Source organism: Lathamus discolor, chromosome 6 (assembly GCF_037157495.1).
Source record: "Lathamus discolor isolate bLatDis1 chromosome 6, bLatDis1.hap1, whole genome shotgun sequence".
NCBI classification, from domain to species: Eukaryota; Metazoa; Chordata; class Aves; order Psittaciformes; family Psittacidae; genus Lathamus; species Lathamus discolor.
Genome location: NC_088889.1, coordinates 7,408,465 through 7,425,760, shown reverse-complemented (window position 1 = coordinate 7,425,760; position 17,296 = coordinate 7,408,465). Strand labels below are relative to the sequence as shown.

The 17,296-nt window shown below is 41.7% G+C and overlaps 1 protein-coding gene across 1 annotated transcript in view; it reads left to right on the top strand.

Annotated features, from left to right (window-relative positions):
* The first annotated feature begins 11,194 nt into the window (after positions 1–11,194).
* CSTPP1 (centriolar satellite-associated tubulin polyglutamylase complex regulator 1) overlaps positions 11,195–17,296 on the top strand; it is an 88,126-nt gene continuing 82,024 nt past the window's right edge. The window contains exon 1 of the mRNA XM_065686880.1: positions 11,195–11,255. Coding sequence (XP_065542952.1) covers positions 11,210–11,255 — 46 coding nt within the window. The 5' untranslated portion in view covers positions 11,195–11,209. The remainder of the gene's footprint in view (positions 11,256–17,296) is intronic.

Below are 17,296 nucleotides of genomic sequence, written 5' to 3'. Positions count from 1 at the left end.
ACTGCAAAGACCTTAAGAAGAGGTTTAAAAAGTGGAAAAAACAGGATGGACAGTTTTGGTCTTACCTGTTGAAGTATTTTTAAAGCATTCCTTCCTTGGGAAGATGCTTCTCCACACATCAAGTTTCCTAGATGACAGATCAGATAGCTTAATTACTATGTTCAGAAAGGTTTGGAGTAATTGTGTTTTAAATATTTGAGATAGCCTGAATTGATTTCATAGCATGAAAAAAGCACATGGAAAATGGGCAAAATACATTTGCTCTAAGCCAGGTTCCCTTTTTTTAAGCGATGTTCAGCTCACTGGGTAAGCGTAAGGCAATGGACATGATACATCTTGTCTGGCTTTTGGCACCATCTCATGAGGCACTTCCATAGAATGAACGTTTTAAATACAGCTAGTGGAAGGTGTGCAGGCATCTGATAGAAGGAGACCACAGTGGTCATTAGTGGTTAGTCATCAAAATGCAAATGCACCTCACAAAGGCACCTTTCAGGGTCTGTCCTAAGCTCTGTTTGTTTAGTATGTTCACTGACAACTGAGATGATGCAATATTTATGCTTGTAAAGCCTGTGATAAAGAACCTGATAACCTCAAAACAATGGCAGGAGATGCAAACGCCAGGAAGGATGAGATCAGACACCCCAAGTACTATTGACAAATCGGACATGTTGTCCAAAAAAACAACAAGGAAGAAAACAGCAATGAGAAATATAAATTCTTATTGTTAGGAAGGACATCAATAAACATTGTGAATTCCTGACTAGACAGAAACACAGCAAGAACAGCTCTTAGGCTTGTACGGCTAACAAACAACATAAATCAACAGTGCAGTGCAACTGCCAAAAAATGTGTTTAGTTCTGGAATGCACCAGCAGGTGTGTCATGTGCAAGACAATTTGTTTGATTCCTTAACTTTGCATGGTGCTGAAGTCCCAAGTGGCTGAGTCTGTCCCTGGTTGAACACCTTAGGAATATAAACACAGCTGAAGAGAAACAAGAAAAGAACAAGAACAAGGACTGTAAAAAACAAGCCCTTTGAGAAAAAGCTGAAGGAATTAGATTTGCTTAGTCAAGAAAATAAAAGCTTCAAGCGAGATGCAGCTTCCTGATATACACGAGCTCATTAGAGAGATGTTGATCAGTTATCCTCAATGGCTCCAGTAGAAAGACATGAAAGAGGTAACATGATTTGTGACAAGAAAGGCTTAAAAGATTTTGCTGATCAGCATTCCAACTAAGGGGTTTTCAACACTGGAGCTGGCTGGAAACTTCCACTGGAAATTTTTAGGAGCAAAGTTTGGTAAGCTTGCTGGTATTAGCTTTAATATATTTAGTCTTGATGCAGTGCAGGCTGGACTTGGCGATCTTTTGGGACTGCTCCCAAACCCAAGTTCCACAACGGATATAATCTGGAGACTTCTAACTGGAAAGATCATTACAAACCCTGTGCTCTGGTTGATCAGATTCTGTTATTACCAGTGAGCTCCTCTAACTGAACAGAAGAGCCAGGAAAATAGCAAGTTGCTCCCAACAGAGCTCCAAGTTCAAGATAAAATCAGTTTTCATGTTATCAGACTACATTTTTTTCCAATGGCCTTTTTAATTTCTATCATTACTCCTACATTACCCACATCAGTTCCACATCAGTATCACCACTGAACCAAAGAGGTGGTAGCCTAGAATACCAAGTAAGTGAAGTGTCAAGATTTTACCCATACATAAGAAGATGCAGTTATCAGCTGGGCCTCTGAATTCACTGTTGGACATGTAAAGACCCTGTCACCACTGTCCTTCACAGTGTTTCTCAAATTCTTGCCCACTTATTCTTAAGAAAAAAGTAATCCGTGTGCCAACTTCTGCAGTATTACCACAATACCACCATTTACAACAAAATCAGGTTCAGGTTAATAAGTTACAGCTTATGTGTTACTTTATTTTCTTCACCCTTCATCTGTCTGTTGCCTTTTACGCATTCCAATTGCACATTTATTTTGGGAAACTGTGATCATCTTGTGAATCACCATCGATTCTAAGTGCAAAACAGCAGAACTGAAGATTACATTAAATGGCTACATTCAGAAGCTGAAATAGGAAGAATCTTGCAAAAGGTCCTTTGTGACTTAATGACCAAAGTGCAGCTTCATCGTCTGAAACCCTCATTTTGTGTGTGTGTGTCTGGAAAGTGGGACTGAAATCAACCTGCCAGGCTGCTCAATCTTCCACTCTGGGGGAAAACACCTAACCAACAACACCCAAACCCCAAACCTTATGTAAATTGACTTTCAAACTAGGGAATAAAAACCCAACCTACAACATCAAACCTTTCTTCATGTTTTCTTTGAGATGGTAGCTCTTCCTGGGTGTCTTGCAAGCTGGTTCTGCTCCTTCTTTTGCCGGTTCCCTTACATCGTCTATGTAAAAATAATGCAAATACACCCTCTTTTATTCCTGCTGAGACTCCTCCCTACAGTGAAATAGCATTTACCCAGGCCTTGCACAATGTCTGCATTGCAAAGGTAGCCTGTGGCCTAGCCTTAGGAACAGCACAGCTTAATACCTTGAGTCTGGCACAGAAAAAAAGACGAGGAAAGAGGATGAACATAAAAGGAAAATGTTCTTTTAAAAGCTAGCAGTAGAAGGATTCAGTTTGAAGACAGAAGCCTAACCCCTTTTATTCTCCAAACACATTCAAATGGATAAGTAATAAGTTGTGGCTCCTCGATTAATTTTTGACTGTGCAGAGAAGCATTTTCCAAAGAACTGAAGACCAATGTCTGACTTCAAGCTGTTAATGTGGTTTGTCATCAATAGTCTCTGTATTCAGTTAAAAAGTTTGTGGTAGCAATCAATCACACAATCAGAAAGAAAGGTAACCTTATGTCTCAGTATGTGGAGTATTTCTGATGGGCTGAGTTTTCCTTTCTCAGAAAACAAGAATACTTGTAAAAGAAACAAGTAGTCACAGGAATAGATGTGAAAGACATAAACATGTCTTTCCGTCAGCTCACAACCCTTTCTTGTTTGCAGAAGCCCTGCCACTATGGAGATGTAAAAATGTAGACAGACAGATAAAGAGTGTTGTCTTTCTTGAAGATGATTCAGTTCTAATACCTTACTGGCATGATGGGTTAGGCAAGTACTGCCAGCATGCACAAGATATAACCCTTGAGTCTTTCTGATAAGAGATATGGCATGTCAACCATCTGCTTTCCTATCAGGTGGCTGAATCAGAGATGCCTCTTAACACCTCTCCCTCTCTCATATTAGTTCTTGATAAATGTGAATGAGGGAACAAATTAATTGCTTCTTACCAGCACTGAGACCTGTATAAAAGCACAGGTGGGAGCAAGATCCAGAGTTGCACACACCCTCCACGTAAGTCTGAAATCAGCCACCCACACCTATGCTCACATGTCCAACCTCCCTCCTAGCCACATATACTTGTGTCCAGCCATCTCATTGCCATTTTAGGATTTTAGGATTCTTGAACATATTAGCATCATGTTAGCAAGCTGAGTTCAAGGTAATGTAGGTTTGTGTATTGCATTTCCATTTATGCTTCATTCTAGGTCAGTACAGTTGATGGAAACTTTATTGATGACTTCAGCAAGCACAAAGCCATGCTTTTAATGCACAGCAAAATCCCTGTCACAGAGAGTACAGGTTTCTGTTTCGCTTAACTCAGAGCACACTGAATATGCTTAGTAAATATCAGAAGTGGACTCTAGTCATAGAGTTTGAGAGAACTCAGCTTTACAGCTAACCTGTAAGTGTTCAAAGAACAGCTCCTCTTTCATTAACACTGTGTAGAGTTTAACACATAAAGGGCTGGAACCTTGAGGATATTTTCTTACTAACATGTCATTATTAGTTTCAAAGGCAGAATGGTCAATCTGTTTTGCTCTGGTTTAGAAACTACCATGATGAAGTTGACAAGAGAGAAATCTAAATACGTTCCTCAGATAAAACTCAATCAATGTCTTCATTTGCTACTATATTTTGGAAGAAGTTCTACATTCCCTCTATTCTGTTTAGAATTAATTGCCATTATCTTAATTTGCTGTTTCAGTCTCCCATGGATTATCTTCTCTAAGTGACTTGCATACTACCCTTTTCATCTCCCATCCACTGCTCCTCAACTTCTAGTGACTCCACAAAGATGTTACTCTTGGAAACAGCTTGAGTATTATATAGCAGAAAGGAAAGAACATTCATCACTGGACTCTTACAGTACAGAGTGAATGACTGGGATACCAGGGTGTGTGCTTCACTACAAAAACCCCAACAACTGACTTGAGCTTTTGCATAGCTGCCTGGTTCCAAAGTGCTCCCTCACAACAGCCCTAATACTCAGACTCTTTCAAGATCAAGGATTGTTTTGCAAGAATTTTAATGCATCTGTGATCTCTTTCTTTTTGTTTTGTTCTTTTGTTGAGGGTTTTTTGGTTATTCTCCCCATCCCCCCCCCCCCCCCAGCTTCCATCATTTGCTCTTCCATTTAGATATTATAAGACAAGCACTTTGGATATGCTGTATCTCTGTACTGTGCACAAATACACCTTTCCCCTAACAGCTGGCCAGAACAGCCATCAGAGTTACTGCTTCACTTCACCCCAAGAAGCAACAGCTCACTCCCACACAGATTTGCCTACTCTCTTGCTCACACAGAAAGCCATTTACTTATGATAATTCTTTCACACAGACACCTGGTCTAATAGATAATCCAGCCTGGCAGCTTAAGTTTGCAAGGACATTCAATGAGTAGGAATAAAGAATGAAAATTGCAGGCCTTCTTAGGTTACCCCCCAGGATGAGCTAAGTCTTGGCTGTCAGAAATATCTCCTGTGCCAGAATTTCATAGTGATATTTATTTTTACCAGACATTTTAGACGTTTTTGTTTGGCATGAGAGATCCTGCAAACTCTGCCAGAAACGGCTGTTTTTCTTCTCTGCATCATTAGTGGGGCAGCATTCCAGCAGAGAAGGGTCACTTGCTTGGTACTTAAGTACTTTTAAAGATGTTGTCCTTTCCTTTCTGACAAGATAATGGGAACAAAACCTGAAGGAGAGTCTTTCAACAGTTTGCTGTTACCTAAAAGGCCAACTTTGCTTGCTAACATTGAGCTCCAAACCAACCAGAATTTGGTCAGTGCATTTAATACATGCCAGGAATCTTTCATACAACTTAGGGCTACCCTTGGATTTAAAATGAAGATGTAGCCTCCTTAAGCCACAGGACCTGTCATAATGATATTCCCTCATATGATAAGCAGATCACCCTGAAATTAGAAGTGCACCTTCTAAATTCTAAAGAGTAGATTCTTCTAAAGAGTAGATGAATGTTCTATATTTAAAATACAAGGATCTGGGAGCTTGATTAGACCTAAATTCTCAGGTGAACATAAAGTGCATCAATATAGAGAGATCTGGAAATTAGATCAGATCTCTACTTTCTTGCTGTCCAACATTTCAAGGAGAAAATCTCAGCAATCCAGATTGAAATGCAGCTAAACTAGTAAATAAAAAAGAAACTACAAAGGCAAAATGTTCACAGCACAACTTCCTGCATGCTTATGACATCTTAACAGTTAAGTGTATTAAGACTTACAAGTACAATTGCACATGCTAAATTTAAGCCCTTTAATGGTACAAATGCTGGCTACTTAAGAGAGCTGCTGCTGTCATCAGGTTCTATCACTAGCGGGAAAACAAAGAGTTATTTACAGATTTCTACTTGTGGTAGATGTTAGGAATGATAAAAGCTTTGTGAATCTTATTTCTCCAGAGTCCCTTGATCTTAAAGAACCATGTTAGTCCCACCTGTTTGTCTAGGTTTGACCTGAAGAGTTAAACTAGTATTAATACTGCATTATTAGAGAAAAATGATTCGTTTACTTGTGCAAAACCACTGTGCTGCATGTGGACCAGATAAATAGTTCATTCGGCTTGAGAAGGCTCAGATTAGGACAAACACTAAAAGTACTGGATCTTTCTCTGTAAATGTCTCCTGAGAAATCAACAACATGAAAACACAGATTCCATCACATAATTTCATTGTGATTTTGGCTGACCTCTTTATTTAAGATAATCTTATTTTTAGTGCGTGTGTTTTGAGAGTTTGGTCACAATTCATAAAAATAATTATTAAATCAGGAACTTAATGGGAGGTTTTTATGGGTTTGCAACTGACTCATACATGAATCATCCAGCTTCACTGCCATTGATTTTTATAACATCTTGCATAATAGAATCCTAATTGCACTTATAAGACTTCTAATACTTTACATAAATAATAGCACATGAAGCTCTTATTCTCCATTTTTTTCAGATCACTCCTCAAAAACTTATCTCTGCTGCGGTGCCCAAAATAACGGATTATCAGTAAAGACTGACAGTTGTTTGAAACATTGACTGAAAGTCGATGTTTTTCTCCTCTCAGTACAACCTGGTTTTTGCGTGTGTTAAGACAAAACACTTGTTATTGAACTTGCAATTGTATTAGTATGTACTAGGTAAAGCTCAACTGGCAAATGTGTGGGAAGCCTCAAACAATACAAAGTAACATCAAACCAGCAAAAGCAAAGTCTTGCACAATACAGGCTCTTAGCTGTTTTAGAACAGGACAAGGGTTTGGACACTAAAGGATGAACAAGGGCTATAGACAGTTTCTTCGTGTTTGTGTGAAACGGGCTTATATTAATTTCACAGAAGTCATATGGAACAGGACTGAAGACTGCCCATGGCCTAGTTCTTTGTACGTTGTAGTTGTAATGTGTAAAGCAATAGTATTTCCAGCTGTCACCTGAACAACAAAAAATAGAAAAGTTAACTTTCTTCCAGTATGTTAAGGCTTTATTATAACTACTTGAACAATAATTGTAAAAATTCTAAGGAAATAAAATATTTCATTCCAAGACAAAGTAATAGAAGCCAGACAAAATTACTCAGTCTGCTTAAAACAAGGCATTTCCTCTGGAATTTGTTGCTTGATATTTGGTCCTGTTTATTATTCTATATAATACTCTCTCTGAAAGAGGAGCTGTTTGTCAGGAGAATTTTGGCTAATAAAAGCAAAATATTTCAGCTCAACAATGACAGTATCGTTTAGGAAGGTGAATACAAAACCAGCAAAGAGTAAGCTAAGCAATTAACATAGTAAGGGCAAAGTATGTGGGAATGGAGGAAAACAGAAATCTGATTTAAGCCAAATTACTGAGAAACACCTATAAAACTGTCATAGGAAGGAATTTTGCAGTCCATGCATGGTAACACAATAAGGACATTTTCTTTCATGGCATAGTTTAAATCATACCACTATTTTCAAACTTGTGCTCACGTGGACATTCATATAAGTAAATTAGCTCAATTTACCCAAAGGTATGATTTCTGAAAGACTACTTAAACCACACTTTTAAGTGAATTAAGCTAAATCAAATTAAGGTCACTTAAAATCCGAAAGAGGGTGTGCACAAGATGTACCCATGCAGTCCAACTGATCTTTCCTGAGCTACTGATTTAGATACCCAAATATCCCTGGTAGATAAAATTCAGCAATTTTAGTTAAGAGATGTAAGCATCACCACGATTCCCAGGGCAAACGATGACCCTAAAGTGTCCTCCATAGGTTTGCCCTAAAGTAAGACCTGTACCTCTGATAATTTACCAAGGGGTAGTTACAGAGAAAAACACTTTTTTTCACTATCATTATTTCAGCTGGGTGCAAAAGAACATTAAGTCCCTGATAGATTTGCCCTTTTGAAGCAGCAGATGTTTTCCAGTGACCCAGGAAAGGCTTCCCAATTTGTTGAAATGTTCCAGTCTAAGGATCTAAAATCAATATGGAAAAGAAAATTCAACGCCTGTGGTCAGGCTGGCAGCATTTCTCCCTTTTCAAGTCATGAGCATGAGAGAACAGGTGAGTGCTGCAGCTGATATATCACCTAATCCTGGCTCTGCCAAGCCCAGAAGAGAAATAATAGTAAACAGGGAAGTCTATAAATGGCTCCAGAAACAACATCTTGTTTTTATATAGTTTTCTTTGAGCTGTTAACAGTCAGGCGCCACTACTACTGAAACTTATCGTTATTAAAACCACAAATGGGCTCAGTGTCCAAAAGGATTCCCTTAGCTGGCTTAAAGGAAATAACAAAGTCCAACCCATAGAGAACAAACAGGAACAAGAATAAAATGAATAAATGCCCACACAGAGAGACACTAGAATGTAAGAGTTAAAATTGGACTTTAAAGACCTCTTGCAAATGAGTGCTCCAGATACCGATCAAGGATAAACTGTGGTTTACACAACAAAAAAGAAACAGTGTCCAACCTGTAGAAGGCTCCCACCAGCTCAGCTGACCAACAGTATGAGAGAGGAAAGCTTTTACATTTGGCTTTTGAACATCAGTGAAACAGCCTGGCTGAGGATAAAGGACTTCTTGTGAAAACAAAGACCTTGAGCCTAGTTTTAAAAGTGCAGGAACTGTGCTCCTGAACCTAATGATCACAGGGGGTCTATCAAATTCCCTTTCTCCTTTCCAACAGCGGCCTAGAACCAGATACCTCACTGAGAAGCGCCAGAAACCCTGAAACGAGCAGTTATGGAATAGACATCATGTTAGGAAAAATGTTTTCCAAAACCACATTAGTCAGATGAGTGGCTTCCCTGTGAACTGGGACAGTTCATATTCCTACAGATGCTGTGCTCTTTTTCCAATATGCTTTCATATGTAACAACATAATCCTATGTTTTCTCATTCTGCTTGAAAGTATCTACTTCCTTTCCAAATTCGGCTAAATTCCCAGCCTGAAAAGTATGTCGTGTCCATGTATTCTACAATCCAATTGTATCTGCTATAAAAAATCCCCATCTTTAAATTTATAGCCTATACCCAAATGTGCGAACAGCAAAACTGAATAAATAGGGTGTTTTAATGAGCTTTATTTGTAATAAGCACAAATGATTTCACCTGGAGTATTGTGTGCAGTTCTGGTGTCCTCAACATAAAAAGGACATGGAACTGCTGGAACAAGTCCAGAGGAGGCCACGAGGATGATCAGGGGACTGGAGCACCTCCTGTATGAAGACAGGCTGAGGAAGTTGGGGCTGTCCAGCCTGGAGAAGAGAAGGCTGCGTGGAGACAACACAGCAGCCTTCCAGTACCTGAAGGGGGCCTATAGGGATGCTGGGGAGGGACTCTTCGTCAGGGACTGTAGTGACAGGACAAGGGGTAACGGGTTAAAATGTAAACAGGGGAAGTTTAAATTGGATATAAGGAGGAAATTCTTTCCTGTTAGGGTGGTGAGGCACTGGAATGGGTTGCCCAGGGAAGTTGTGAGTGCTCCATCCCTGGCGGTGTTCAAGGCCAGGTTGGATGAAGCCTTGTGTGGGATGGTTTAGTGTGAGGTGTCCCTGTCCATGGCAGGGGGTTGGAACTAGATGATCTTGAGGTCCTTTCCAACCCTAACTATTCTATGATTATATGATTCTATGATCATTTTACATGTTATGCCTATCCTCTTTAAGCCAATCTTAATTTTTCCCATCATTCTTCACACTGGAGTATTTAATTGTCTGCTCCCTCAATAATTCTCTCTGCCCATCTTTGAAATATTTATATCTAAGCCATATTCTTTTAAAGACAAAGCAAGCCAAAGACAGTGGAGTAGTCCAGGCTATTTACAGCGCATAACCAGCGGGTTACGTACGAGTAAATTATAACATCCTCTTTGGCCTTTTTAACTGTGGCTGCCCTTTAAGAATAGATTAAGTTGAGTTGATAATAGTCATACCCAGGTCTTTCCTGCAGTGGAATAAGGGCAGGTTATATGTATGCACAAGTGGTTTATTTAATTTCCCCTCTTTTGCATTTGTCAGTAAAAGCACAGACAACACTTCCAGTCCTTTCTTTAACTCCTGGGATTACATCCTAGGCTGGAATTTTTCTAACAGTGATACAAGAAACTGTGATCTGGAAATTTTAGCCCCATCAGCTTCTGGGGAACAGGAGCCCGCAGGGCTGTCTCCAGCCATGTGAGGAGCTCTGCTTCTCCTGCATCCCTGGGATAAGGACCATTCCCAGACAAGATAAGAGCGAGCCTGTGGCTCAGGGCTTTTCTGCTAGTTCCTACTTTCATGTGAAGGAAGATTCCTGATGCTCCTCATCTCCCTCTCCCAAGGACAAGGGTTGCAAAAAAGCAAGAATGGTGTGGATAGAACACAGCTGTGAAGGACCTTCCTGGTCTTGCCGTCCAGTCCCTGTTCTCTGGAATAAGAGTGTTATACAAGTGCCCTTCATTAACTTACTACCACGCACCTTCAAATTACAGTCTTTCCCCCACAGCTGTAGTCCCAACCATCCCTCACTTTAGGCACCTTTTCATTTCCAACCTAGATCGCACCAGAATGACTTTACATCTCCTTGTGCCATTTTGCCTGTTCGGCTTCACTAGCTCCTCTCCCTAAGGTGTCCCTTAGTCCTGGAGCATGCTGTCCATTGCCCCTCCTCACAGTTAGATCACCATATTGCCCTTAGCCTCTTCCTCGAGGCCAGGCTTCCATATTGCCCATGGTCCCTTCCTCAAGGCCAGGTCGCCATATTGCCCATGGCCTCCTCCTCAAGGCCAGGCTTCCATATTGCCCATGGCCTCCTCCTCAAGGCCAGGCTTCCATATTGCCCATGGCCCCCTCCTCAAGGCCAGGCTTCTATATTGCCCATGCTCCCTTCCTCAAGGCCAGGCAGCCATATTGCCCATGCTCCCTTCCTCAAGGCCAGGCAGCCATATTGCCCATGCTCCCTTCCTCAAGGCCAGGCAGCCATATTGCCCATGCTCCCTTCCTCAAGGCCAGGCTTCCGTATTGCCCACGGCCCCCTCCTCAAGGCCAGGCTGCCATGTCACCATGCACACCTGGAGACCTTTCCCACAAGGTACCTCACGACCTTCCACCCTTGCCCGCAGCTCCCGACCTGTGCAGACTGCCCAGGCTAGCGGGGTGAGGCCGCTGGCCCTCGCTCAAGGGTGGTGAGGCAGGGAGAGAGCCAAGGCCGGGCTACGCCGCCTGCCCGGGCGCTTTTGGGCGCGGAACTCTGTCGGCAAGGGGGCGTGTTCCCAGCCGGGGCGAGCGGCCGAGCCGCGCCGGAGCGTCGGGCGCCTTGGAAACGGACGGAAGCTGGGAGGGAGCGGCAGCGGCAACGGTAACGGCAAGAGGATGCTGAGCCCCGAGCGGCTCTCGCTGCCGGGGCCTGAGTACCTGGGTGAGGAGCGGAGCGGGGCGGTGTGGCAGGGCAGCCCCCCGAGGGACCCGTCCCCTGGCTGCGTTGCGGTCCGCCATGGGGAGGGTGTGTGTTGGGGCCGGGGGTGCCTGCGGCCTGGCTGCAGGCCCGTGGGGTGCCCCTCAGCTGGGCTGCGGCGGGCCGGGTCGGGCTGACTCCGTGGCTGCGTTCTCTGCTGGGGAGCGGCAACACCGAGGGGTACAGGTCGGTGTTAGAGAGCAATGCTCCTCCGGGTGATCCGCTGGGTTAGCAGGGTTGCGGGACCCTCTCGGTGACCGCCAAGGCAGCGCCGGTGTGAGGGTGGTGAGCTCCGGGCTCCTCCCGTGCCTCATCTGCACGGTGTGAGTAGTGGCAAGCAATATCCAGCAGCTCTATGGCAGACTGTGACTTCATTTAGCCCATTGTCAACCTGCTTTGCTGACCTTATTTTATGCTCATTTCCTAGCATTGGAAAGAATGCGCTTCTTATGTTGGGAGATGGTTTCAGTGTCACCTTTTCCTCTGAAATAAGGCAATATTGATAATGTTTCCCACATAAAATGGAAATCTTCTGGTTTATGAAGCAGCCACTCTTTTACAGCCTGCATCCTTTTAAGTTGTCTCTAACAGCCTGTGTTATTGCTTGATTTTCCAGGAAACTAAGGAATAAAGTGATTCAGTGTTAATATGTCAAATAGAAATAATTAGGATGGAATAAAGTCAATATGACTTCATTTAATTGCTAAAGAGGAGATGAATTACAAGTAGTAAGCATTTGGAATGTGTTCAAGACAGTATTTTTGAAGTGAAAGTCTTCACCCATAACTTTCTAGGCCCAAGAAGCTGTTTGATAATAACCATTTCGAAGGTATCTATAGTTTACCATGGTTTTCGTGTACAAGGATAGGTCAGAAATGGCATGGATTGTTTTGTGCTACTTGTTCCACGGTGATTTTGCCATCTCTTATAAGTCAAAATTGGCATAAGACTAGAGAAACGTTGCTGGCTTCCAGTAAATGGAAAACTTGTCTTGCAGGGAGGAGGCTAAAAGAGCCTTGTTTGTTTTGCCTAGCAATAGTGTTAATGAGGAGGCATCTGACTTAGTTCAAAGCACATCATAGTGCTAAATAAAGATGACTTATTAGCAAAGGAGTGATCTAATTTGTCTTAGAGTAGAATCTCTTTATGCTCTTGCTGCTAGGCTTCTGTTAGGGTATTTTGTGCCTACCTACATAGCTGCAATGCTAGTCCATGTTAAAGAAACTCAGGGCAGAAATAAGTGTTTAGTGCTCAGTTTGCGGTCTGTTTGGGGTGATCCTCAGGGGACTCGCTTTGCTGAAGTTCTTATTGCTGATTTCAGTTCTAGAGCTGGTTCAGGTATTTGAGAACAGTATCACAGTGTGCCATGTAGATACACCCTTTGGTTTTGTGCTAATCTATCACACTGCATCAGCATTTTCAACCTACACATTAACAGAGAGACTCTTAACTTTTCCAGAGTTGCTCTAGGCTGAAACTTGCAAAATGTGCCAATTTAGTTTTCGGTTCATTTTATTGTTTTTAATGAAATAGGCACTTTTACTTGTGTGAAACTTGTTGATAAGGATTGAATCACCCGAAACAACTTAGGAAGCACACTAAAAATTGTTGAAGTGTAAAAATAAACAGGTTTTCTGTTTCACATTCGAAGTTGAGAACTGAGACTTCTAAGAGATGTGTGAGACTGTTGGGTGCAAGCAGCTCTATTGGCCTGCTTCAAGTAGGCCATTCTGATCTACAATTCCCTTTTCATTTTGTAAAACCTTTAAAATTATTCTAACATTGGGGTCAGAAAAAGACACACATGTGAGTATGTCAGATTGAGTCGTAACTTGTACAAGAGCCATTTCTGTTGATCACTTAGTATGTCCTTCTCTTTAGGTTGCAATATCCGTGGTCCGTTAGAGGGGAAAAGGTGTCTGGTACATGATGGTATCCTTATTAGCTCTAAATGTTACCAATAACAATGGTTTTGTCTTAGTGAGATTTTGTAGTTTACCAAGCCGCTCACATGTCCTACTGGATTATGTGTTAGCAGTAGGAAAGTGGTTAAAAAACAACCAACCAAACAACCTCCCCACCAAAAAAAACAACTCTCCCCCCCTCCAATAAATCTGCCTCTCCACACATTCTCGTAAGCATAAAATCATAGCATCAACCACGTTGGAAAAGACCTTTAAGATCATCAAGTCCAACCCAGGACTGCCAAGCCCATCACTAAACCATGTCATTGAGGGAATAAGATGCTTTTATGTTTTCTACATTAACCTGGCATTCTGAAATTACTGTTCTTTGGATTTCTTCTGTTGCGTGCCTCAAAGTCTTGTCAATGTAGTTGTGTGATGCGGGGTTGTAAGCAATTGTAACAACTTTCACTCTCTGCAGCTTCATTCTGAAGTTGTGCTGCCCGAGGCTGCCCCGTAAGGTATTCTCTGAGGCTTCCAGATCAGATGGCACTGTCTTTCCTGACCTGCAGTGTGCAAGCTTCACCTAACCTCTTTTTTCCCCTTTTCCTTTTTCAATATCAAATCCAGGCCAATAAATAAGTGGCCAAAATAATATTCCATGCTACTTGCCACATTACTTTTTTTTTTTCTATTTGAGATGATTCATCCACATCCAACTCTTCAACATCCCAGTTGTGAGTTAAAATAGAAGTGAACAGGGAGAAAATTAGTTATTTCCTTAAGATGAAAAATAATTGCAAAGCTTTGGTACAGGAGAGTTCTTGGAAAATAAAAATCAGGGCAGCACATCTCATGCCACAATGATTGTGAAGCTGTAAGTAGGAGAAAAGAGATGATTGATGCTCAGTGAATAGGAAAGGAGATGAGGTCTGTGGAGTTGGCAGAAAGGCTACAATGAAGATGTTGTAACAAGCACGACATTTTAAACAGTATTTGCACTGAATAAACAACATTTAGTGTTTGGGGATAGTGATGAAAATGTGCTTCTCATTTGATGGATGAGACTGGAACTACAGTAGGCAAATGAGGTCTATTTGAGACACTTTTCCATGCTTTCCTCATTATGGTTTAGTAACTGGTGATTGCTCAGTTATTTATAGCAGGCAATGGAGCATTTAGTGTATTGTTCTGCTCATGCAGCTGTCTTGTGAAGCTTCACGTTGTGTGCCCTCCCCCTCTTTCTTGTGGACAGAAAGCAGTAGATTTTTATGAATTTCTGAACTTTATTTTTCTCTGGATTCTCCCCCCTTCTACTCCTTAAATCCAGGATGTGCTTTCTTTTCTTCCTTTGCCAATATAAGACATGTAAGAACACAAATGCTCTGTTAGGGAAGTGCCTTATCAGTAAAGCATGGGGCTATTAAGTGCCAGAAACATGGTCATGTTTCCTCGTCTCTCTCATAAGAGGTCTCAGGCTTCATGATTAGAAGGAACGTTTGTAGTATTGGTGCTTTTACAAAACTGAGTATCTCCCAGCAGAGAACTTCAGTTGGGCTTGGTCAGCATGGAGAAGAGAAGGGACTGGAAAGACCTTAGAGCAGCTTCCAGTACCTAAAGGAGGTCCACAAGAAATCTGGAGGTGATCTTTTTACAGGGGCATGTAGTGATAGTACAAAGAGGAATGGCTTTAAACCAATTTAGATTAGATATTAGTAAGAAGTTCTTCCCTGTGAGGGTGGTGATGCTCTGGCACAGGTTGCCCAGAGAGGCTGCGGCTGCCCCATCCCTGGCAGTGTTTAAGGCCAGGTTGGACACAGGGGCTTGGGGCAACCTGCTCTAGTGGAAGGTGTCCCTGCCCCTGTAGCAGGGGGTTGGAACTGGATGCACTTTTAAGGTCCTTTCCAACCCATACCATCCTATGATTTTATGATAAGTTATGTACAGACTTTGCAGATACGGAGGCTTTATGCTTCTTCTGAGCAACCTTAAGAAATACTGAGTTGGAGAATCCAAGTGCAATAATTTTCTTTAACAGCATAATCAGTGTATAGGTTGCTTTGTTATCCAGGCATCTCAGCTGACAGTCTCCTGTTAGTCAGATGCTTTATGAGCATCAGTGAGGCACTCTGGCTGAAATAGTCTGGTCTTACAAAGAGAAGACAAAGACTTTTATTTATGTATTTGTAATTATTCCTTGCTCTGTTGTTTAGATAGGAGAACTATAATGTGAAAGATGAATGACATCTCCACTGATGTGTAAGAGTTTGCTTGTCAAAATGTCAGTTAAGTTTGAATCTTCTTAGATTCAGTCTTGTACTTTCTCCAGAAGATGGAGGTTTTATCCCTAAACCTGCTGTAGCTCTACAAGGCTTCCACCTTAACTGCAAAAGTAACAGGTGAAATCCAAGAGAAATCTTGAGAATACAGAGTTCTCATTTGAGTATGAAACAGTGAACATACAAAATACAGTATAGTTAAGCTGTGTGGCCATTTGGCAGTGTGTTCCTGAGGAGCAGGACATTTCATAGAATCATAGAATGGTTTGGGTTGGAAAAGACCTTAAGATCATCCAGTTCCAACTCCCTGCCATGCGCAGGGACACCTCACACTAGACGAGGTTGCTCCAAACCTCATCTAACCTGGCCTTGAACACTGCCAAGGATGGAGCATTCACAGCTTCCCTGGGCAACCTGTTCCAGTGCCTCACCACCCTTACAGTAAAGAACATCTTCCTTATATCCAACCTGAACTTCCCCTGTCAAATTTTAAACTCATTCTCCACTGTCCTGTCACTACAGTCCCTGATGAAGAGTCTCCCTCTGGCATCCTTGTAGCTGCCTTCAGATACTGGAAGCTGCTCTTAGGTCTCCACACAGCTTCTCTTCCCGAGGCTGAACAGCCCCAGCTTTCTCAGCCTGTCTTCATACAGGAGGTGCTCCAGTCCCCTGATCATCCTCATGGCCTCCTCTGGACTTGTTCCAACAGTTCTATGTCCTTTTTGTGTTGAGGACATACGTCTCACATCATAGCATTATCTCTGGTATCACAAGGTCTACTTGTCCTTCATTACATGTGCTGTCCTTCAAAAACAAAAGAATTCTGAGGGGTAACAGGAACTTAAACTTTGAAGCTGTGCAAAGCTGGAAGGAACTACAGCTCTGCAGTGCTTTAGCTTTGATATCACTTGTTTTGTTTATGTATTTCTCTTGCTCAGGCCATTCCTTAGTGATATCTGAAGAGAGAAAATCCCTTATGATATATGAAAAGATTAAAAAGAGCATCCTGAAAGACCATTAATGCTGGAAAATCTTCCAGTTTTTACAGACTGTATCCTTACTAATTCCTTCTTACATCTTTATTGTTTCGGTAATATTTGCATGAAATCAATTTTGTCTTACCATTGAAGTGTCCTTCCAGTGTGGGTCATACAGCAGAGTCCTTAATTAAGCTCCATTTTAGAATAAATTCTGAAGGGGGGTTTAGCTATTACTTTATATGCTCTCAGAGATTAAAAAAATGCCAGAAATACTCCGTATACATTACAGTTTATTATGCTTTTGAACTTCTGATAACTGAAATGAATTGATGTAGATTGCATCAAATAGTGTATCTTTCTGGCACTTCAGTTGAGAAGGCAAAGAAGTAATAAAAGCTGGTTGTTTTATCCAGGAATTCCCACTCATGATTTTTCAACATTATCAGTTATGCCAGGAATGAACCAGCCATAAAATCAAAAGCCCTCTTACATGCATACAGTACAAATTGTTTTGGTAGGCTGCTCATGTTCCAGAAGAAGTAGTTTCTTGGGTAGAGTTGAGCAATAATGTAGCTGGGTGATTTGATAAGTAAGGACTTACCTCTGCTGTAGGGCTCTTCTGCTGCTTTTTCAAACAAGGTATGTGATGTGTGTTTTACTATTTGATACCAATTTATTCCAGTCATACTCTTTCTTCAGGTTGTTTGGCACACTTTCTTTTTCTTTTGCAGCATTTGCTGCTATTTTTATTGCATCTTCTGGCCATCCCATGTTTGCTATTCCTTTCAAGTATTTCAGGCAGCATCACTTCTTGGTAAGAGTGCTGGTGTACTGATCTTCAG